Below are 24019 nucleotides of genomic sequence, written 5' to 3'. Positions count from 1 at the left end.
AAATCAATGAGTAATGTGGAGCTAGGACCCAGGCCACTGACCTCCATCCTATGTGCTTTCATCACGTTGTGCTTGACCTTCACGGGAGAAATTGGTCGGCTGATCAAATTTAAACATAGTTCATGCTCAACATATTTTATATCTGGAGTTGTCCAGAATGGCACAGAGTCTTGCCTTTTCTACTGCTTGGGTTTCTGAGTAATCCCATGCTGAGATATATATTTTATTGATCTCCTTAGCTTTAGTACTTATCATAGTGCCTCAGAGTAAAACTCATTAAATGTTGAATTGGCAATACTGATATGTAGATATATTTAAATGAAGATCTATACATATGCACTCTGAACCCCTCCTCTTTACCCTTTCCCATCTCATCCCACAGAACAAGTAGGGGAAAAGAGGGTTGTTTATAAATAGAAAGACGGAACTATTTTTGTACTTCTTCTCACTGCCTCTTAAGTCTGATTCTGTTATCTAATTGGGATCCTGGCAGTTCCAACATTCTGTGTGTACAGTTTTTATTTGGTGGGGAGGAGCAAAAAAGAGGTAAACAGAAAGGACCAAGGTTCTAAATAGAGGTAATTTCTTAGACTGTGGTCTTTTGCTTGGATTCCTGGAAATGGTGTCCATTGAGAAGAAACAGCTCCACGTGCTTTGGAGGTAAGATTGTCATTTATCTTTTAAATCAAGAGTATCACTTTCTTAGGTTTCCCTGGTGGCTCAGCGGTAGAGAATCTGTCTGCCAACCTAGGAGACGAGGGTTTGATCCCTGAGTTGGGAAGATCCCCTGGAGAAGGAAATGGCAACCCACTCTAGTATTTTTGCCTGGGAAATCCCAGGGACAGAGGAGCCTGGCAGGCTACCGTCCATGGGATCACAAAAGAGTCCAAAAGGACTTAGTGACTAAATGACAACAGCATCACCTTCCTTGGGGCCGGTCACTAAAGGCCTGGGTGCTGTCTTTTTGGTATCTGCATAGAAATGAATGGAGAAGACTCAGAAATCAAACTTTCAAGACAGTTATCCCCATAACTCATAAATGCTGGATTCAAATGAGAATCCCCTCTGGAAGTTTTAAAATCAGATATTCTTAGACTCCATCCCAGAGACCTCTTGAATTAGAATTTCTGAGAGTGGAATTTCTGTATTTCACAGCAATGGTTGGGAATCACTGTTTTGTGGAAAACTTGTCCATTTGCATTATGGAACAAGGGCTTTCATAACTTCAGTTTATGAAGAGGTGGATTGAAAAGGTCTTCAGAAAAGCAACACAAGCTATCAGAGGTTTTGGAAGATGCCTAAGATATGTAGCCTAGAATGATTTTACACCAAAGGGGAGGGAACATTTGGAGACAGTGCATACATAACATACAGAAGCGCAGATCTGACATTTCCTGTGCTTTCACTGCTAACACAGAAACAAGAGGAATATTTAGTGAAATTGTAATGTCATGAAGGTAAGACAAATGACAGGAAACTCTCCCTATGAATCATAAGCCCACAGTATGCAAGTCACTCCTATGGTGATAACAAGACCAGGTGCACAAAAGGATTTTTAAAAGGGTAGAATTGCTTTAGGGCCATCAATAACATTTAAAGGCATGCATGGTGAGGTCTTGTTAGCTGATCCCTTATATCAGTGGAGAATAAAGAGCTAACCTGCTGGGGTCACTCAGAATTCAATTTTTCATTTTGGTCATTAGTGTAATTGCAGCTGAGATTATCTCTTGAAAGGGAACTGGTAAGTTTTATGTCAGGATACAGACCTGGACACTGAGGTTTAAAATATTATTTCTGAAACTGAAAAAAACACCAAGTCACCTGAATTTTAAGCCTTTTATATGGGTGGGTTTTTCTTTTTAAATTTTATTATGGAGGCATTTGATCACCAATTGAGAGCACAGATTTTTTTCTTAAAACAAACATTCAACCAATTATTATTATTTGTAATTCCTGGAGGTAAATACTCATCTAAAATGTCTCTTATTTAATGTTAGAAAAGAGTTATGCAGATGCAGTGAATAAACAGCTAATGAATCTGCTTTTGTTGGTGCTGACCTTGCGTCTTCCACATACACTTTTTATTTGATATTCCACAAAAATCCCCATTCTTGACTTTCCTACCTAGAGCCTAGGTCAGTGCTTCCTAGAATGAAAATTAAGAAGCAAGTATAGTCATGGATCACTGAGCTGTCAGCTTTGTGGACTCTCTAGTACACGAGTGAATGAGAAACTTTCAGACTGAAATAAAACTAATATCAACTCATTGGAAAAGACCCTGATGCTGGGAATGATTGAAAGCAAAAGTAGAAGAGGGCGGCAGACGATTAAATGGTTATATAGCATCACTGACTCAGTAGATACAAATTTAAGTAAACTCCAGGAGTGCTGTAGTCCATGGGGTTACAGAGTTAGACATGACTTAGTGACTTAACAAGTCAGTTTCACCAAAGGTGATGTTTTTTAAACAATTGTGCTTATAATGATTTGTAGACTGATTAAGACTGGCTGCTCTGTTGTCTAACAGTTGTATACATTGCATTTTATAGCATTCGTATAACGATTTTCTTTCTGTGTCAACATTGGTATTTCAACTAAAAGTCGTTAAGGGATTATGAAAATGCCACATCAAGATAAATGTCAGTTTTTTAAATAAAGAGTGTAATCATGATATGGGGATTTTTAAATGGCTCTTTGCAAAACTGACTTTTTCCTAACAAACAATACTCTAAACTTTGTTACTGTGCTTTGCTGAGTTGACCAGGAGGTGCTGACATAGGCAGTGTGTACTTTATCAAGACAGTATTGCCAGGGACTGTTTTTGGCTCTACTGAAATTATTTTTAATGGTGCAAAGCACATCACATCACACACACAATTAAGTGATAAACGTGGCTGTCAATACTATTTATATTGATGCCTCATTCCCCTTAATTACTTCCACCAATATTTTAATAATGGTTGTTTCCTAACAGAATTATTTTTATTAAATAACTTGAGATCATATTATTGATGTAGTTTGGTAGACGGTAAACATCTAGCTCTTTCAATACCATTGTATATCTATAGTAGGGATTTATCGAGTACCTATTAGTCTTCTCAATTTTGCAAGACCCATAGTGTAGACTTCACTAGAGCCACTGCCAATTTTTCAAATTGAAAGGTGCATGATAGGATTATATTTCTTGAGTCCTTGAGCTTGGGTGTGGTCATGTGCTGGTTTGGGTCAAGGAAGGGAGAAAGCGACTGATACATGTCACCCTCCTCATCCTGACAGAGATCTCACTCACCCTGGCTAACATGTTAGGTGACTAACATGGTTATCAGTGCCAGGCAAACTAAGGTTTTTTTTTTCCTGAATACATACAATTTTCTGTTTCATGAATACTGTACAATATGTCATGTGTGTGTTTTGATAATTAGGGACTTCAGGGTCAAAATTGTGGGTCTTCAATTAGCAACTCATCAGGAAAAAGGATATATATTCTATGTGCTAATGCCATTCAGATTTATGGTTTTCTTACCTAATTTTCCCCTTGATGCCAACTCCTCTCCTCTCTTAAAAAATATTTATGACTTTGTTTCAAATTATTTTTCTAGGCTGCTTTGATTCTTTGTATAATAAAGATATAACATAAATAATCATGGTTGAGAGAAGGTTAATAATTTTCTTTTTCCATAGAGAAAGGTGATCTATTTCGATCTGATGTAACTGGGCTGAATAACAAAAAAGGCCTCCAACAAAATACCGTTCATAGTTAATCATACTCTATGTCCATACAGAATCAGTTATAAGAACTCAAAGGCTTTCATAGATGGTGACAGTTCAAGTTATGTGTCAATTTGATTGGGCCAAGGGGTGCCCAGATTAAACATTATTTCTGGATGTATCTTTGAAGGTGTTTCCAGATAAATAAGCTTTTGAAAAAGCAGATGATCCTCCCCAATACGGTAGGCATCATCCAATCCCCTGAGAGCTTGATTAGAACAAAAAGGTAGAGGAAGAAGGAATTCACCTCTTTTCCTTCCTGCCTGACTGCCTGAGCTGGGACACTGGCTTTGTCCAGGCCTAGGGCTGAGATTTTCACCATTGAATTCTTCTGGTTTTCAGGCCTACAGTTTCAGACTGTAATTACCCAACAGCTTTCCTGGGTCTCTAGCTTGTAGATGGTGGATTGTGAAGCCTTCTCTGTCTCCATGGCTCAACTGGTAAAGAATCCATCTTCAGTGCAGGAGTCCTAGGCCCAATCAAGGAGACCTAGGTCCGATCCTTGGGCTGGGAAGATCCCCTAGAGAAAGGAAAGGCTACCCACTCCAGTATCGGGGCCTGGACTCTATAGTCTGTGGGGTTGTTCAGGGGAGGCACACTGACTGAAACCGCCCATCCTGGCCAGACACCACAGTGGCCATTTCATGAGTTGTTTTACAACAGGAGATCCCTGTAAGGAACACAGAACTAATAAGCCACCACCAACCAGAAAAGTTCAGGAAAGGTCAAAAGGAGACAGCACATGTCCGACCGCCTCCCAGAATCCTTCTCTCTGATATCCATCTTGGCTGAACAAGGCTGCACCGCCAGGAAGGGCTCTGAGTCAGAATGATTGGCTAAAGACAACCTGGAAACAAATCCCATCACCATAAAACCCGAGACTGCAAGCCATGTGGCAGAGCTGTTCTCCTGGGCTCCCTTACCCTACTGCTCTCCACCTGGGTGCCCTTTCCCAGTAAAATCTCTTGCTTTGTCAGCACATGTGTCTCCTCAGACAATTCATTTCTGAGTGTTAGACAAGAGCCCAGTTTTGGGGACCGGAACGGGATCCCCTTTCCTGCAACAGGGTCACAAGAGTCAGACAGGACTGAGTGACTTTCACTTCATTTCACTTCTGTCTCCATAGTTACATGAACCAATTCCTCATAATTAATCTCTTCAAGTACATTTCCTATGGGTTCTGTTTCTCTGGAGAACCCTGGCTAATACAGAGAACAATAGAAAAATACTAAAAGTCCTACATAGTCTGCATATTTATGGCATTCCTTTCTATCTAGATAACACAGTCCTTAAACCAGTGAGGGGAAGGGTGACTGACCCTAAATGAAGGCTTTCTCTGTATCAGGCTACTATAGATATGCCACAAGACTATTCTATTGTTTCAGTGGTTAGAAAATAATTATAGTTTTTTTTTGTAGTTAAAATGTATTATTAAGAAGCAGAACAAAACTCATTGCCAGTTGACTCTTGGAAGAACAAGTCTAATGACCCCTCTGTTATTAAGACACTTTGAAATATCAGTTCAGTTCAGTTCAGTTGCTCACTCATGTCTGACTCTTTGTGACCCCATGGACTGCAACATGCCAAGCCTCCCTGTCCATCACCAACTCCTGGAGTCCACCCAAACCCATGCCCATCAAGTCAGTGGTGCCATCCAGCCATCTCATCCTCTGTCATCCCCTTCTTCCCCTGCCTTCAATATTTCCCAGCATCAGGGTCTTTTCCAATGAGTCAGTTCTTCACATCAGGTGGCCAAAGGATTGGAGTTTCAGCCTCAATATCAGTCCTTCCAGTGAATATTCAGGACTGATCTCCTTCAGAATGGACTGGCTGGATCTCCTTGCAGTCCAAGGGACTCTCAAGAGTCTTCTCCAACACCACAGTTCAAAAGCATCAATTCTTCAGCACTCAGCTTTCTTTATAGTCCAACTCTCACATCCATACATGACCACTGGAAAATCCTTAGCTTTGACTGCTGCTGCTGTCCTTTATTGGCAAAGTAATGTCTCTGCTTTTTAATATGCTGTCTAGGTTGGTCATAACTTTTCTTAATAGTTCTTGTCCAATGACTGTGATGGCACTACCTCTCTAGAGTTTTTACAACAGAACCTCATGGCTTTGTTCACAATAACACTGACTCTTCTTGATCTAGTGCTATTGTTCTTGGGAAAGATTACCTCTTGGATTTAGATCAGTAAATGTTATCACATACAGCCTGAGCATCACAAAGGCCATATTTTAGTTTGTCTTGACAGCCCTCATTCAAGTCTAGGTGAAGATAGTTTGGGGGTCTAATTCCTGTGATTGGTGAGAGAGTTGGTCTATAAGACACTTAGAAAGTCTCTGGGTAAAAGTCTTTCCATAACGTGTTCTGTTATCTTAAGATGCCTATGTTACATTTCAATTGAATTATTTTCCAGAAGGCAATGCAGAGATATGAAGACAGAAACTCACAAACTCTCAGCATCCATTGCTAAAAGCAATTCATATGTCACAAATAATTGGCATAATGCTGCTACCATAGTAGCAGAACCTTAAAATGGAACCTGAAGTGCTCCTAAGCAATTTTGAGGCATTCTTGTAATATTTATAAAGGTTTTTATTACTGCATCTTTTCATTGAAATATAGGTGTCTTTGAAGTTTATATTGACTAACCTGAACTGTATTGTTCCTTTTATAACCTTCTCAATATCAGGATAAATTCTATACCATCAGACATAGTTTTTAGTCAATAATTTCAAATGAACAGTTTCCAAATGTGTGACATGTGATGTGGCTAAAATAATTGCTTTACCCCAAGATAGAAATAAGTCATTTCAGCATAGGAATAATCTTCAGGAAACAGTTGAATAATACCAGGCCTCAGAGAAGCAATTTTGAGAAGAAGACTTGATCTCTAGGGTGTAACTCTTTCTCACCTGCCAACTATAGTACTTCTGGCTGCAATTATACTATCCTCCGAGCAGAAAGCACCTTGGACAACACAATTTTTAACACTGGTCATCAGTAGAACAAGCTAGGTATAAGCAGGGCCTTAGATCAGTTTTTATTGATACAAAAAGGAAAAGATACTCATATTAAGGCTTCCCTGGTGGCTCAGATTATAAAGAATCTGCCTGCAGTGAAAGAGGCCCAAGTTTGATCCCTGAATAGGGAATATTGCCTGGATAAGGAAATGGCAACCCACTCTAGTATTCTTGCCTGGTAAATCCCATGGACAGAGGAACCTGGTGGTGCATGGGGTTGCAAAGAGTCAGACATGACTGAGAGACTAACAATCATACAACACTAACTGACTACGATATATCCACAAAGGGAACAGTGGAATGTAAGAAAAATAGCCCTGGATCCCTAAAAACCCTGATATACAGAAAACCACCCGTCTCCTTAAAGAGTAGGCTGGATAATGGCCCTTTAAACATGACCACATCCTAATTTCCAGAATCTGTTAACATGTTACTATACATGACAAAAGAACTTTGAGGATGTGATTAAACATCTTAATTTATGGGAGATACTCTGGGTTAGGGCTTCTCTTGTGGCTCTGATGGTAAAGAATCTGCCTGAAATGCGGGAGATAGGGTTCAATCCCTTCAGCTAAAGCTCCAATACTTTGGCCACTTAATACGAAGAGCTAACTCATTGGAAAAGACCCCAATGCTGGGAAAGATTGAAGGCAGGAGGAGAAGGGGATGACAGAGGATGAGATGGCTGGATGGCATCACTGATTCAATGGACATGAGTTTGAGCAAACACTGGGAGATAGAGAAGGACAGGGAAGCCTGGCATTTTGCAGTCCATGGGGTTGCAGAGAAGGACAGGACCTAGAAACTAAACAACAATGACAACTCTGGCTTATTCAGATGGGCCCAGTGTAGTCACAAGGGTTCTTATAAGATGGAAGCTGATGTTCAGAAGGCAGAGAAGTGACAGGAAGGTGGAAACCAAGGGAATGCAAGGCAATGTAATGTGGGACCACAAGCCAAGGAATGAAGACAACGTCTACTGGGGTCGCACAGAGTCAGATGCGACTGAAGTGACTTAGCAGCAGCAGCAGCAGCAGAACTGGAAAAGGCAAGGAATGATTTCTCCCAAATCCTTCAGAAGGGATATAGCCCTGTCAACACCTAGATTTTAGACATCTGACATCCAGAACTGTTGGAGAATAAATTTGCATTGTTTTAAGCCACTCCATCTGTGACCATTTGTTGTTAGCACAGCAACAGGAAGCCAACACACCTCATTTGTTCATCTTTATGGCCTATGAGACTGCACAATTTTGGTGTATTGATATCAAGAGCATGTATCAAAAGGAAAAATGACTTGTTTGAAGTTGAAAACTTTCTAAATTTCTCTGTGTGTCTCCACTCACATTCATATACTAACCACACACATGTACACAGATACAAGCTACCCACAGAGAGACTCTAGGGTTCCCTTCCATTGGGAGATCGTGCCGTGCAATCTATAAATCCAGGCCACTTTCCCCCTGCCTCCAAGTGAAAACAAAGAAAGTCAAAGCTGTTCCACCAAGTGTTGGTGAATGGAATACCTGTACTATTTGGGAGTGTCTTTCAGTCTTAGGTACTATATAGGCTTCTCTTTCCAGAGGTCTGGTCAGAAGAAGAAAGGAAACTGGTACTAATAGATATTAATAAGTGAATTGGAGACCATGGGGTTTAGTTTAGCTTCAGAAGGTAATCCTACTAGAAGAGCCACATGGCATCATCCATGTGCAGAAAGAAAAGATTATGCAGTTTAAGGGGTTTGTGCTGCTGACAACAGGAGCAGGGGGAAAAAAAAAAAAAGATTTCCCCCTGCCAAAATGAAATAGGCAACCTGGCAAACAGGAGAGAGTAAAGCTTCTAGACTTCCCTGGTGGCCCAGACAGTAAAGCATCTGTCTACAATGCAGAAGACCTGGGTTCGATCCCTGGGTTGGGAAGATCCCCTGGAGAAGGAAATGGCAATCCACTCCAGTACTATTGCCTGGAAAATCTCATGGACAGAGGAGCCTGGTAGTCTACAGACCATGGGGTTGCAAAGAGTCAGACACGACTGAGCGACTTCACTTCACTTAACTTAAAACTTTTAGAGGATTACATGAACCCAAAGGATAAACTTTCTGCAACATTCAGGGGAAGCTGGTGGAAATCTGATGTGTAAGAGGACAAGAGTGGAAGAAAAGTTATAACAGCAAAGAATATGTAGCTGATTCACTTCATTGTACAGAAGAAACTAACAACACTGTAAAGCAATTATATTCCATTTTTTAAAAAAAGAGCTGAATGAATCTAGAAGCTGGAAAGTTAACAGAGAATATGCTGCATACACTGCAATCTTTTCACAATAAGTTTTTTCTTAATGGTGGTGATAAAACCTCAAATTTGCCTGAGGGTAACATTTTGAGGGAGAAATAGTCATGAAATCATTAAATGATGATCTTCTTGGTCTCATGATATCTTTGTAGCATACAGAAGTTATGATCTGGGTCCTGTTTCTCTGCCTTTTTGGCTTTTCGGATGACTTTATTTTGTAAATTTATCTAATAGCTATCAGACTTAGAAAATAATTATTTGTATCAGTGTTCTTCAGGGCACTAGACTCTCCAAAGAACTTTGTAGAAAACACCAATGTCTGTACCCATCACTAAATATTATGATTTATTTGGTCTAAAGTGTGTTCTAGGCATTGATATCTATGATACCGATACTCTCCAGGTGATGCTTACACATAGCCAGAGCTGAGAATCACTCATTTATATCAACCAAGCATATTTTAAAGCTGTAACGATAATGATCAAATCTACTATTTGATAGGGCTTCCCTGGTGATTCAGATGGTAAAGAATCTGCCTGCAGTGCAGGAGGCCCAGGTTTGATCCCTGGATCAGGAAGATTTCCTAGAGATGGGAACGGCTTACCCACTCCAGTATTCTTGCCTGGAGGATTCCACAGATAGAGGAGCCTGGAGGGCTATAGTCCAAGGGGTCGCAAAGAGTCGGACACAACTGAACAACCAATACTTTCACGCTATTTCACTTCACAACATGTCCACTGCCATTACATGTTCTTTATCTGCTACTGGGGAGGAAGAGTTATCATCAGTTTACAGATTTGAAGGATACAGCATGGTTATAGTATTTGAACCCAAGTATGACTTCAATCCTGAACTCTTTATGCTGTATTTATAATAGGAGGTCAATGTGGGAAGGAAGTCAGGGATTTGTACAAAGTCTTTCTGGACTTCTAGAACCCAAATAAAAGCATATGGTCCTTGGTGAGAGCAAAGGTAGAAGGACAAGAACAGGATCTTTATCTTAAGGAATGAATCCATCAAGCCAAGAAAGCTCAATAAGCTGCCCACTGATCTTTGTTCAAAGAGCTGCACTCCACTCTAAAAGGTTGTACCATGGTTGATGTCACAGGTACTATGAGGAGTCTTCCTAACTTTTCCTCCTACTGTCAGGAATTCAGACCTACATGGCTCTTCTACTACAACATCTCTTTACATATTAGAATTAATTTGATCCTAATTTTAAATCCCTTTAGTGATCTTTCAGGAACTTTAATCTCTTTAATGTAATCAGCCTTCATCAAGAAAGGAGAGTTTGTAAAAAGAATAGTAATGAAATTGTTAAAATTGTGTAATACATGCAATAATAGTTATTTTTGTGTTGTTGTTCAGTCACCAAGTTGTGTCTGATTCTTTGTGACCCCATGAACCGCAGCACACCAGCCTCCCCTATCCTTCACCATCTCCAGGAGCTTGCTCAAATTCATGTCCATTGAGTCAGTGATGCCATCCAATCACTTCATCTTCTGTCGTCCCCTTCTCCTCCTGACTTCTATCTTTCCCAGCATCAGGGTCTTTTCCAAAGAGTCAGCTCTTTGCAGCAGGCGGCCAAAGTATTGGAACTTCAGCTTCAGCATCAGTCCTTCCAATGAATAATCAGGGTTTATCTCCTTTAGTATTGACTGCTTTGATCTCTTGTGTACTTGTTATAATGGTAATGTACACAAGATGTGGGGGACTTGCATGACACGCTAAACAATGTGGCCTTTATGATTAAGTCAATAAGGGGGTGGGAGAGAGTACTCCGGAATTTCAAACATGAGAGGGATAAGATCAGATCTTTTATCTAAAATGAACATTTTTTGAGGCTACAAAGAGGCTGGATGGAGTAAAAGAGAGGGAGGGGACTTGTGACCAAGGGATCAATTGTTCTAGTACAGGAGGAAGATGATGAAAGTGATGGAGAAAAGGAGGTAGAATATGGAACATATTTAGAAGGCAGAATCTTCAGCATTCAGTAACTAATAATAAATAAAGGAGAGTCCTAGGTTTCTGGCTTGAGTACTTGAATGGTATTTCTAGTTACCAAGACAGGGACCAGAGGAGAAAAAGGTTGGTTGGAGGAAGGATGAGGAGGAAGATGTAATGTGTTAAGTTTGGCATGGAGATTGGATGACATCAGATGGGATCTTCATGAGCTCACGAGACAGTCATTCAGGCTGAAGGAAGGTTTGGGAACCGCTACTGTGATGTGGTGGGGGAGGTGACAGGGCTAGAATGAGGATTGGGAAGCACTGTATACTCCTGTAGTTTTGTCTAGATACCCTACCTCTAATAATACTGATGACGATTATCCGTAGCATGTGGAATATTTCATGTGTCAGTGGGGAGCTGCTTAATGCCTTTAAGGTATTGTCACATTTAACTATTCTCAAAACAACATGAGTTATGTGCTGCGACATTCCCATTTTACAGATACAGCAAATAGCAAGTTACTAAGTCCTCTACTAAACAACCTCATCCAGTACATTGGAATTTTCCATAGTTGTTTTTTTTGTTTGTTTGTTTGTTTTTAATTGAAGTATAGTTGACTCACAGTGTTGTGTAGATTTCAGGTGTACACCATATATATATATATATATATATACATATAATATGCAATATATAATATATATTATTTTTCAGAGATATAATCCTCTCCTTTTTAAAATTAATTTTTATTGCAGTATAGTTACTTTACAATGTTGTATTAGTTTCTGTTGTTGTTCAGTCACTAAGTCCTGTCTGACTCTTTGTGACCCCATGGGCTGCAGCAAGCCAGGCTTCCCACTATCCCCCAGAGTTTGCTCCGGTTCTTGTCCATTGAGTCAGTGATGTTATGCAACCATCTCATCCTCTGCCGCCCTCTTCTCCTTTTGCCTGTGAGTCTGTATTACATAGCAAAGTGAATCAGCCATACATATACATGCATCCCCTCTTTTTTGGATTTCTTTCGCACTCAAGTCACTACAGAGTGAGCTATACAGTATGTTCTCATTAGTTATCTATTTTATACATAGCATCAGTAGTGTATATGTGTCAGTCTCAAGTATTTTATTCTCCCCCTTCACCCCAGTACAGTCTTTAGCACATCGAAAATATCCAATATGTGTTAGCTGAATAAATGGTGACATTTACATCTTACAGGATCACCCTTAAGACAAAAAAATGTGACTAACAGTCATGGGGAAAGTAGGGTGGAGTGATCTTTTTGATAGAATCTCACATTTATCATTTTGAATCTTGCATGTATGATTCTTGCAGCTTCCTTGGTGGCTCGACGGTAAAGCATCTGCCTGCAATGTGGGAGACCTGGGTTTGATCCCTGGGTTGGGAAGATCCTTTGGAGAAGGAAATGGCAACTCACTCCAGTACTCTTGCTTGGAAAATTCCATGGATCAGTCAGTTCATGTCAGTTCAGTCGCTCAGTCATGTCCAACTCTTTGCGACCCCATGAATCACAGCACACCAGGCCTCCCTGTCTATCACCATCTCCCGGAGTTCACTCAAACTCACGTCCATTGACTCAGTGATGCCATCCAGCCATCTCATCCTCTGTCATCCCCTTCTCCTCCTGCCCCCAATCCCTCCCAACATCAGAGTCTTTTCCAATGAGTCAACTCTTCGCATGTGATGGCCAGAGGACTGGAGTTTCAGCTTTAGCATCATTCCTTCCAAAGAACACCCAGGACTAATCTCCTTTAGAACGGACTGGCTGGATCTCCTTGCAGTCCAAGGGACTCTCAAGAGTCTTCTCCAATACCACAGCTCAAAAGCATCAATTCTTTGGTGCTCAGCTTTCTTCACAGTCAAACTCTCACATCCATACATGACTGCTGGAAAAACCACAGCCTTGACTAGACGGACCTTTGTTGACAAAGGAATGTCTCTGCTTTTTAATATGCAATCTAGGTTGGTCATAACCCTCCTTCCAAGGAGTAAGCGTCTTTTAATTTCATGGCTGCAATCACCATCTGCAGTGATTTTGGAGCCCCCCAAAATAAAGTCTGACACTGTTTCCACTGTTTCCCCATCTATTTCCCATGAAGTGATGGGACCAGATGCCATGATCTTAGTTTTCTGAATGTTGAGCTTTAAGCCAACTTTTTCGCTCTCCTCTTTCACTTTCATCAAGAGACTTTTTAGTTCCTCTTCACTTTCTGCCATAAGGGTGGTATCATCTGCATATCTGAGGTTATTGATATTTCTCCCGGGAATCTTGATTCCAACTTGTACTTCTTCCAGCCCAGTGTTTCTGATGATATACTCTGCGTATAAGTTAAATAAGCAGGGTGACAATATATGGCCTTGATGTACTCGTTTTCTTATTTGGAACCAGTCTGTTGTTCCATGTCCAGTTCTAACTATTGCTTCCTGACCTGCATATAGGTTTCGCAAGAGGCAGGTCACATGGTCTTCTATTCCCATCTCTTTCAGAATTTTCCACAGTTTATTGTGATCCACACAATCAAAGGTTTTAGCATAGTCAATAAAGCAGAAATAGATGTTTGTCTGGAACTCTCTTGTTTTTCCATGATCCAGCAGATGTTGGCAATTTGATCTCTGGTTCCTCTGCCCTTTCTAAAACCAGCTTGAACATCTGGAAGTTCACGGTTCATGTATTGCTGAAGCCTGGATAGAGGAGCCTGATAGGCTACAGTCCATGGGGTTGCAAAGAGTTGGACACGACTGAGCGACTTCACTTTGCATTTATGGATGGTTGAAGAAGTAGGTATAGTTAACATAACAAAGTGATTTCTAACCTGCTTCAGTCTTCAGGCCTCTTTATGGAATCTGATAGAAGCTATGGATTCTTTCCCCTGAGAAAGGCATGCTGAGGGACACAGACATCCTTAAAATTTTAAATAGAACTGTGGTTCATTGACTCTACTTGGGCTTAAGACATGCTTTGATACAGTCTTCAAACTCTTTATGTGATTCCTTTTAAATTGCCCCCAATTCCATTGCAAAGATAATTTCTCTTATTGCCTATTACAGCCAAATTTTGATGTAGCTGGAATTAAGCATTAGAGCATTTTCTGAGGCATATATGTGATTTTTATTACCTCTCAATTCAGATTGAAACAAATCTAAGTCCTTTTCCAAATCTACTCATTGAAGATTTTAGAGAATTCTCAAAAGGGCATCTTGTGCACTAAGAATATAAACAAATTGCAAACCCCTTCAGGAAATCATTGATTATTCATAAAGCTCAATTAATTCTTGTGTATATTTAATAACACACTCATATCTATGACTGTTCCTTACAACCCAAACTAACTATGTGCTCAGGAATTGTAAATAGATTTTAATATCAGCCCGAGAGAAACATAATTAGGATAGGAATGTGCTGCCAAAATAATTATATAACATACTACAAATTATCATCTAGTTAGTATAAATTGAAATTCATCACTATTACATTGTCAGAATTTATACAAGTAATGAACTTATCATCAATTAAGTATCTCAAAGACTACTAAAGGACTCTAAAAAACCTTAAAAAAGAATGAACTGCTTAATTATTTCCCCATTTCTTTGAAAGTCAACTAAGTACAAGGCCAAGTGCAAGTTCTTTATGTCTAGACACTAGTAAGAGGATTCTTGCTCACTTGTATGCATGGGAGCTCAGAGCTGAAGGGAAGATTAGCAACAATTAGAATAGAATCCAACAATCCTTTTTTACAGATGAGCTGACTGGGTTGAGAGGAATAAACAGACTTGTTCAAAGTAGAACATTAAGAGTGTCTAAGGAATTCAGATCAATGGCACTTTAGACCCTGGTTTGAAATTCTAGCCCTCACCCTGTAACCTCATTTTTCTCATCTGTCACATGGGATATTTTGAGACAGTAAAAAGATGTCATTTTAGTCAATACATAGCCTATTCTGACACACAGTGTCTACCCAATAAATGGTGTTTAGTTTCTCCTATTAGGAGAAGAAAAGAATTTGCAACTCACGACTTACAGTCCAAGATTCTAGTCCCAGTCCCTTACCACTGTGGAAAAATTGCTTTGTGGTCTCCAACCAGTATATTGGCATTGGATAGCTAAACTCTTGTGACATTCAGTTTCAAGTTCTCTTTTTGCCTTAAAGTGGCAAACATTTGGGGTTTTGTATTGTCTTTGCTGTTGTGTCTTTATCACCTTTAATCAGTGCTCGACAAATAGGTGTTGGATGAAAGAATAAATTGCTCTGTCGTGTGCCTACAATATTCACTTCTGGGTTTCAGCAGAAACAGCATTTCTTGCGGACTTGTGTAAACTAGAAATGATTGGATATTTGAGAATCAAGGGAAATAACAGCATTCAAGAAGCAGAAAGCTTAATTAAAGTGTGTTCCAGGTGCCATTACTGGAATAATCATTTGACATCTTGATGCACACAATAGCAGTAGAATAGGATACTTTCTTTTCCTTTTAAATCCTGAGACAAGTTTCAAATCGCAGCCTAGACTAGCTAGTTCTGTGACTTTGGGTAAGTTATGAAACCTCTCTGAGCTCTGTCAGTTTCTTGTATGCAGAAGTTTCTCTGCATACAAATTAAATGAATGATTCATTTAACCTGCTTAGCACAGTACCTGGCACATGATAAGTGTTGAGTAAAAGGTAGCTTCTTTGACTTATTTTATGCGTTCTATGACTAGAAATAATGGACTTGGAGATCTGACTTCATGGATGTAAGTTCCAAACACAGGTGTGCAACCTCTTAGCATGTCAGTATATACTGCTTAATTTGATGTCTTCTGTCCTAAGACATGAAGACTGATGGTGTTTCTGTTCAGTGAAAACATGAAATGAAACCCATCTAAAACATGAAATTATACCTCTTGCCTTAGTCACAGCTGTTAGGCATAGCTTATATGAGAAAAAAAAATCAATGCACAAAATTATTTGATTAATCAGCATTGACATTGCACTTCCTAGCAGAGGGAAGCAGGGCATTAAAAAAAAAAAAAGTGCATTTTCTGCCTGGCCTCATTTTTATGTTAATTGAAACAAAAGAAAAAAAAAAAACAAACAACAAAAGCACACAAATGTTGATGGGAGAAAATGCAATATAATTCTACAAAATATTTGGTGCTAAAATGTTTTATGGAGACTAATGGCTCAATTATAGCTTAATGCTTATTGCCACGAGTGTTGTAAGGGAGGAAAACATCTCCCCTCTGATGTACTTGCTCATGTAAACAAGAGAGCAGGTTTCCCGAGTCAGAAACAATATGTTCTCACTCACCCAGTGGCCACTCTCTGTCTCAGAAAATCAGTCCAGCCCTAGAGCAGTATCCCAGCTGGATGGAGCACCATTGCGTCCCCTCCCTCCCCATCAGAGGACCATTAAGTTCCCGCTACTTATGCTTGAAATAGTGACTTGCTTTCTCAATCCTATTACAGGGTTTGAAAACAACTCTGCTCTTCTCCAAAGAAGCACATTTATTTTCAGGTCGTAAAATGCATTTTATTAGCTCAAACGTATCACAGTTAATAATACAGGACTTTGGGGTTGAATGAAACCTTGCTTTTGAGGAAACTGAGGCACAGAGGACTTGTTCACTGTGCCTGACAGAGCTGAGAGTTCAGCATACTGAGTGGGGTATAAGAAAGATTATTTATGAAGAGCCTAAAGCACAGTTCTTGGAACATGCGTTTTATTTATTCATCTAATAGAAATGTATTGAGCCCTTATTGTGTGTTAAATAATGTAATTAATATGGGGGATTTAGGAAAATGAGACAAAGAAGGCGTCTATCCTCTTATATAGAAGAGTATAGTAGGGGATACGGATAACAAATGGATCAATGTCTTTCATTAATTATAGATTTTTATTAGAGTTACAAAGCAACTAAGTAGAGTGCAAGGTCACAAGAAACGAGAAACAAGTTCCTTCTTTGGGACTTCCCTGGTGATCTGCCTTGCAAGGCAGGGGATGTGAATTTGATCCCGGGCGTGCTAAGTTGCTTCAGTCATGTCTGAGTCTTGGAGACCCCGTGGACTGTAGCCCACCAGGTTCCTTTGTTCACCCGATTCTCCAGACAAGAAAACTGGACTGGGTTGCCATTTCTTCCTCCAGGGGATCTTCCCAACCCAGGGATTGAACCCATGTCTTCCACGTCTCCTGCATCACAGGCAGATCCTTTATCCACTGAGCCACCTGGAAAGCCCCTCGATCCCTGGTGGGGGAATTAAAATCCCACAAGCTGTGTACTGAGCCCACATACTGCGACTAGAGAATCCGTGCGCTGCAACAAAAGATCCTGCCTGTCACAACTAAGACCTGTTGCAGCCAAATAAATAAATATTTTAAAATAAAGAATGAGTTCTTTCTTCTTTATCTCCGAATGATTAATCACAGTGGCTTAGGTGAGGACAATTTTGGAAAAAGGTGTCGGCAATTGCAAGTGCAAAAGCCATACAGAAGGAAAAGAGGCCATGTTACATATCCAGGCAGAGTGTCCCTGAAATAGGGTATTGGAGGCAAAGAGGCTAGAGGAGGGAGGGTGGGTTACATTACACAGGTCACAGGAATTTGCATTAAGAGCATGCTCGGTTGATAAAATTAATACTGTCCCTGAGCTTCAATTTTCATTTGCAAAAAAAAAAAAAAAGTACCAATTTTATCAAGGGCTGTAATGTTTATGAAAGGAGAATGTTGCTTATCACCCAGCATGGCACTAGACACATGTTTTGAATTCCCCACCCAGAGTCCTCCTACCCTGTGCCTCATCTTTATCTGCCATCAGCTACTCTTGGTAGAATCACACTCAGTGGGAATGAGCGGACGTGAAAATGTGGCGGACTGTGAGGAGTCATGGGGAGGAGAAAGAGACTTGGGGGAGGTGGAAGTCAGGAGGAGCTGTTGACCTGGGATTTCGACATTAAAGGTGGATTAAGCCGTGCTCGGCATCCTCTGAAAGCAGCAGGATGCCTGCTGGGAGGTGATTGGGGGACAGGGGGCGAAGAAGACCCCTAGTGACCTGATGGGTCCCACGTGTATGTTGACGCTTGTTGGGGCCACTCTCAGACTGAAGAAATTCACAAAGACAGTTTGTTCACATGAGAGCTCTGCTCCTCCGTAGCCTAATCAAGTCTTGACATTTGAATTTCTAACAAATTTTTGGGAAATAACTTTTCAGATTCTCATCATATAGTACTTGTTCAATATGAATAGAAATAATTACTTTGCTGAAGTGATTAGCATGGCCAAGAATAACTATAGACTTTCTTTCAGTTTTTACTTTTAGATAAATGTCAAATATCTTCCTTAAAGTGCAGTGGATTTCTCTTCTCTAAAGAATCATTAAAAAGTAAAATATGATGAAGGTGTAGGGAAGTACAGAAAAATAATGAGAAATGTGCATGAGAAGAAAGCCAAGTTGACCTGGCAGAGAAAATTTTCTCAGCAGTGATTGTAGTCACCAAAGAAGTAAAAACTAATAATACTAATTTCATCTAAAGGAGAAGAGCAGTAATTGGTTGTGTTTTCCCCAGACATTGCTGGAAGCCTAGTTCAGAATGGAAGGCTTCTCCACTCTAAAATGGGGGCCCTTTACGGTAAAGTAGACTCACAGTTTCTGAGATCAGGTGGTCTGCCGACCCAGTCCTGCAGTTCAGAGAGTGACCTTGTATGAAGCACTTAACCCATCTGAGATCAGTGTGGTCAACTCTGAAGTGAAAATGCTAAATTTACCTCAGGATAAACTGTGATAAACCAGGAAAAAGCAGTCAATCCTAAAGGAAATCAACCCTGAATATTCACTGGAAGGACTGATGCTGAAGCTGAATCTCCAATACTTTGACCAGCTGATGCAGCGAGCCTACTCATTGGAAAAGGCCCTGATGCTGGGGAAGATTGAAGGCAGGGAGAGAAGGGTGTGGCAGAGGATGAGATGGTTGGATGGCATCACTGACTCAGTGGACATGAAATTGAGCAAACTTTGGGAGATAGTGAAGGACAGGGAAACCTGGCGTGCTGCAGTCCAAGGAGTCTCAGAGAGTTGGAAGTAACTTAGCGACTAAACAACAATAACAGCAACCTGAGATGACGTGAGATGACATACAGGGTGTCAGATACCATCTTTGGCGTCTCTGTGAAAGAGATGAGTCTCTTTCCTTCTTTCCTTTCCCTCAGGAGAAAGAGATAGGTTAAGTGGTGGCTGGAATAGGACCCTAGACTCCTGAATCCTCAAACTCCCTGGAGATACTCCACAGACAGGAAAGGTCTCAGAAAAAGCTTCTATATGCAGTTGCCCAGAGCTAATGGAGCAAGTTCAACTGAATCACATGGAGTATCCATTCACACAGAGTGCCCCACTTTGCCCAGAACAGAAAGTCCTAAGGCCTTTTTTTATAACTTTTCAAACCATACCAGCCTCTTGGAGGTCCAAATGAAACCCATCCAACCAACCTTGGTCCTTTGCTTTGATTTCAAAAATGGGTAATACTTCTACCTCATGCAGTAAGATAAGGGTTTCATGTTGGAACCTTTTAAAAAGGTTCCCCTCCCCTCTCAATCGTTTCAGATCTTTGGTCTAGAACAAAGAGGGGATGAACAGTCTCTTCAATCACTTGCCCTCAGCTCCACAGCCAATTCAGACGAATAGGGAAAGCAAATGCAAGATAAAACATGATAACACAGGGTGGAGAAAGAAGTGTTTGGGTCAATGGCTTGGGCAAAACTGAACTGATCCTATTTTTCCTTGACCCTACCAGACAATCCTTGAGAGGGCTTATCTTGGATGATTTTCTGTGTTTTTATTTTCATTTAAAATTTTTCCTTTAAATGATGTAACCTCTATTCTACAAGGAAAGAATCACTTGTATCAAAGGAACTGTATATCCACATTTAGCAAAATAGTGAAGAAGCTAGCAGCCCCTTGCATGACCACCAGGCATTTCTCTTGCCTGTTCCAAGCCTGCCCTTTGGGAGAGATATGACCAGTTATGTGAGCCAAATAGATTTCTAACCAAGAGAAGCCTCATCAGCAAATCATCCCCTTAAATGTAACAGAAGTCCCTGGCTTCAGTTATAAAAGACTCTTGGGATAGGACGCTTCTTTGCATTTTGAGGGCTCTGCATAAAATCTGGGTGTTTTTCTCAGTTCTGGTCCACACTCCATTACACACTTTAATGACTGCATTAAAATTCTCAAATGAAGCTTTGGGATAAAGGGCAGCTGATTATATTTATTCACCTTTCAGCATTGACATCACTGCAATATGCTTGCTTTCTTTACTGAAAGGTACTTATAATATCCAAAGACGTGTTAATGGAACTATACTTTATAAGTAAGTAACTTTATAAGTAAGTAAGGCTAGTCTGCCTAACTGAAGAAGAAGCGTGTCACAGTGGAAAAACCACAAGGTGGGATAAAGGAGGCCGAGTTGGATGGATCACTCTGGAAAGTCATGTTACCTCCTATAAAGTGAGAGGATTAGCTTTGATGATGTCTATGATTGTTTTCAGTGGCAATTTTATATGCATCCTGTGACTCAATGGCTTCCAAGAAATGCCCTTCAGGTATTAGATATAAGACTGGAGAGTCAAGCAGAATGACTGTGCCAAGAGATCTCTTCCAAGTTACTCAGAAACCCACAGCTCTGCATGTGCATGGAGGGGTTGGTCCACTTCTGAAATTAGTGTGTATTACCAGTCAACCACATAGCTCACCCAATACCTTTTAAACTAGTAAGTAAGTAAATATGTGTTACTCAGTCATGTTTGTTTCTCTGTGACTCCATGGACTATAGCCTGCCAGGCTCATCTGTCCGTAGAATTCTCCAGGCAAGAATCGAGAGTGGGTAGCTATTTCCTCCTTCACGGGATCTTCCCTACCCAGGGATGGAAACTGGGTCTCCTGAATTGCAGGCAGATTCTTTACCCTCTGAGCCACCTGGGAAGCCTGAGGACCGCAATAACACCTTGTGTCATTTTAGATAAAAACATTGCCTTAGGTGACAGTGACCACTCGAAAAACAGAAAGTCACCAGTCTGGTCATGTGAATATAACCTGGCTACTTTTGCCTACTTTCCTCCAATTCAATACCCTGACTCTTATTAATGCTTCTATTTTATTATTATTATTTTATTAGCATTTGTTGAGGTAGAGTTGCTTTACAGTGTTGTGTTAGTTTCCACTGTACAACACGAATCAGCTGTATGTATATATATATCTCCTCCCTCATGCCCCGCAATGTTCATTGTAGCACTATTTACAATAGCCAGGGCTATAGTCAATCTTAAATTGAATGGATAAAGAAGATGTGGTACATATATTCAATGGACTATGACTCAACCATAAAAAGGAACAAAGTTGGGTCATCTGTAGACCTAGAGACTATTTAACATAGTGAAGTAAGTCAAAAACAGAAAAGCAAATATCTATATTAACAAATATATGTGGGATGCCTCTCTTGCTTTTCCCATTGTCTTTGTGGCAGAGTTTCTCAAGGCATTTTAGGCTAAATCATCCTCTGTTGATGGGAGAGGGGTGTGGACTTTGTGCCTTATAGGATGTTTAGCAGCATCCTTGGCGTCTAATTACTAGCTGTGAGTGGAGTGCCACTGTCCCCTGTACGATGACCAGAAATGTCTCCAGACATCTAGAAGTCCCTGAGGGGTCAAATCACTCTGATTTGAGAGTCACTAGTCTAGGTTTTGGAGAAGGTGATGGCACCCCACTCCAGTACTCTTGCCTGGAAAATCCCATGGACGGAGGAGCCTGGTAAGTTGCAGTCCATGCGGTCGAGAAGAGTTGGACACGACTGAGTGACTCACTTTCAGTTTTCACTTTCCTGCATTGGAGAAGGAAATGGCAACCCACTCCAGTGTTCTTGCCTGGAGTATCCCAGGGATGGGGGAGCCTGATGGGATTCCGTCTATGGGGTCGCACAGAGTCGGACATGACTGAAGTGACTTAGCAGCAGCAACAGGAGTCTAGGTTTAATCTTTTTTTTTTCTTTTAATTCTGAACTTTCTTGGGCATAAGACCAATGCTATACATCCCAAAATGCCCAGAAAGTATTGCTCTGTTGTTCACTCTTAACATTACTATCATCTTTCATTTATAAGGTTTCACAATTTATCAAGTGTTTTCACCCACACTATCCATGGAGATCAATGCATGGCAGCTCAGAGTTTGGAACAAATGAGGAGAGAGAAGCATCTTTTCTGTGACTTGTCCCTGTTTCCCTTTTTTTGTTTTACCACACTTGTAATCTTGCATGTTTCACAGAAGAGGACTTGCCATGAGGAAGATGTATTTAGGACAAGTCAGGCATTGTATACATAAAATCTGGTGGGTTTCTGAGACATAAAAGAGATGCTTTATCACCTTGAAATGATACTCATCTCAATGTCTGCTGGCAAGATCTACTAATCTCTCAAGAAGGACACAGGACCACACATCTGTAACTACATACCAACAGCTGGTTTCAAAGAAACCTGAGCCCAATGGCTCTTTAAAAGTGTTCTGAAAACTGCAATCTTCAGCCTAATTGAACTGCTGGAGTTTTAGCATGCCACACTCAGCGATACCGGATGGATTTTCGAGAAAGAGAAATGAACACATTCCCCCCCTTTTCTCTTCCTCCCTCCCCCTCTTACCTGCTTAAGGATCTCAGCGGCTGTTTCATGCGAACAGTCAAATATCACGTAGAACTCCTTGCCTTTCTTCATTTCCTTGAGTAACGGCTTAGCATCTTTATTCCCAGAGGGCAGCTGGCGGATTTTGATTTTAATATTATATCTGGAGGGAGCTTTGATGAGCTCTTGCAGGCGAATGAGACCTAGAAAATGACATTCAATCAGGCAACAGACTGTTCTGTCCAGAATATTTGTTTATTGCCATTTAGAGTCAAACTCATATTATTCCCCCAATGTATCGAGAGGCCACCTACCTAAAGGTTGCACTATTGACTGCTCATTTATCATTCCTCTTTCTATGGTGGATCATATAATATTTTCCTTTTGTGGGTATGTGTGGCTAGAAGCACAATTTTCCCAAGAGGATTTTGAATTTTTTTTAGAATGCAATTGTCCTCTCCAGCTTTCACCACAAATCTTTTGCAAATCAAGTCAATAACTGTAAAATTTTGTAAACAAAATTTGCTTGATGTTTTCAAAGGTGCTTGAGGTGATGGATATACCGTCTTACTTAAAAACAAACAAACAGTAAAATACTAGAATTTCTTGGGACTATAAACCTCTGCAACCCTTTCATCAAATATTTATATATAACATACTGTTTTGCAGTTAATTAGTTGGGCTGTTCTATATCATCTTTCAGTTCCTGCCATTTAAGCTAATTATAAATGGCTTGTTTTTTCTTTCTAATATAATTGAACATTGGATGGGAAAATACTTTCTTGATTAAAAGAAAAGACCACTGAATACTTTAAAAGTCATGATAATAAGGGCAGAAGCATATTCTTTAAAAAATCTACCATTGGTGGTTATAGGAGTGTATACAGCTAACTCAACTAACTCGAGGAAGAATGTTTAATTCACCACAAAAATGAATCCAGTGAACTGCACCATTGTCTTAAACAGAAGTGTTTTACTAAGGCAAGACCAACAGCTATATAAAGCCTTAGTCTTATTTCCCCTTATGTTAACTGGCATTTGTTACACTGCACGATGTTGGCTCTTACTCAAGGACTCGCACTGGAAAATTGAATTTTTTTTTTTTTTTTATTACACAGCCTGTGCCTTCAGGATGTGTCAGCTTCAAGTAATCAATAGGAAATGCTAAGCTTTGTCACTCTTCAGATAGAAATCGTGGTATGCACCATGCAAGATAGAGCATATATACGCCGGCTACCTCTGGACTTGAGGCACTTTTACTTTTTTGTTTTGTTTATTTACTTATTTGTAAGAATCTGCCTGCAATGCAGGAGACCCAGGTTCTTTCCCTGGGTTG

At 40.3% G+C, this 24019-nt stretch overlaps 1 protein-coding gene across 8 annotated transcripts in view; it reads right to left on the bottom strand.

The window, feature by feature from the left end:
• GRIK1 (glutamate ionotropic receptor kainate type subunit 1) overlaps positions 1-24019 on the bottom strand; it is a 474700-nt gene that overhangs the window by 127795 nt on the left and 322886 nt on the right. For all 8 annotated transcript variants that reach the window (XM_027540202.1, XM_027540037.1, XM_027539869.1 and 5 more), the window contains exon 4: positions 22705-22886. In XM_027540202.1, the coding sequence (XP_027396003.1) occupies positions 22705-22886 (182 nt within the window). The remainder of the gene's footprint in view (positions 1-22704; positions 22887-24019) is intronic.

The sequence above is a fragment of the Bos indicus x Bos taurus genome, chromosome 1 (assembly GCF_003369695.1).
Source record: "Bos indicus x Bos taurus breed Angus x Brahman F1 hybrid chromosome 1, Bos_hybrid_MaternalHap_v2.0, whole genome shotgun sequence".
NCBI classification, from domain to species: domain Eukaryota; kingdom Metazoa; phylum Chordata; class Mammalia; order Artiodactyla; family Bovidae; genus Bos; species Bos indicus x Bos taurus.
Note: the sequence above shows the minus strand (reverse complement) of the source record. Positions and strands in the feature narration are given on the sequence as shown.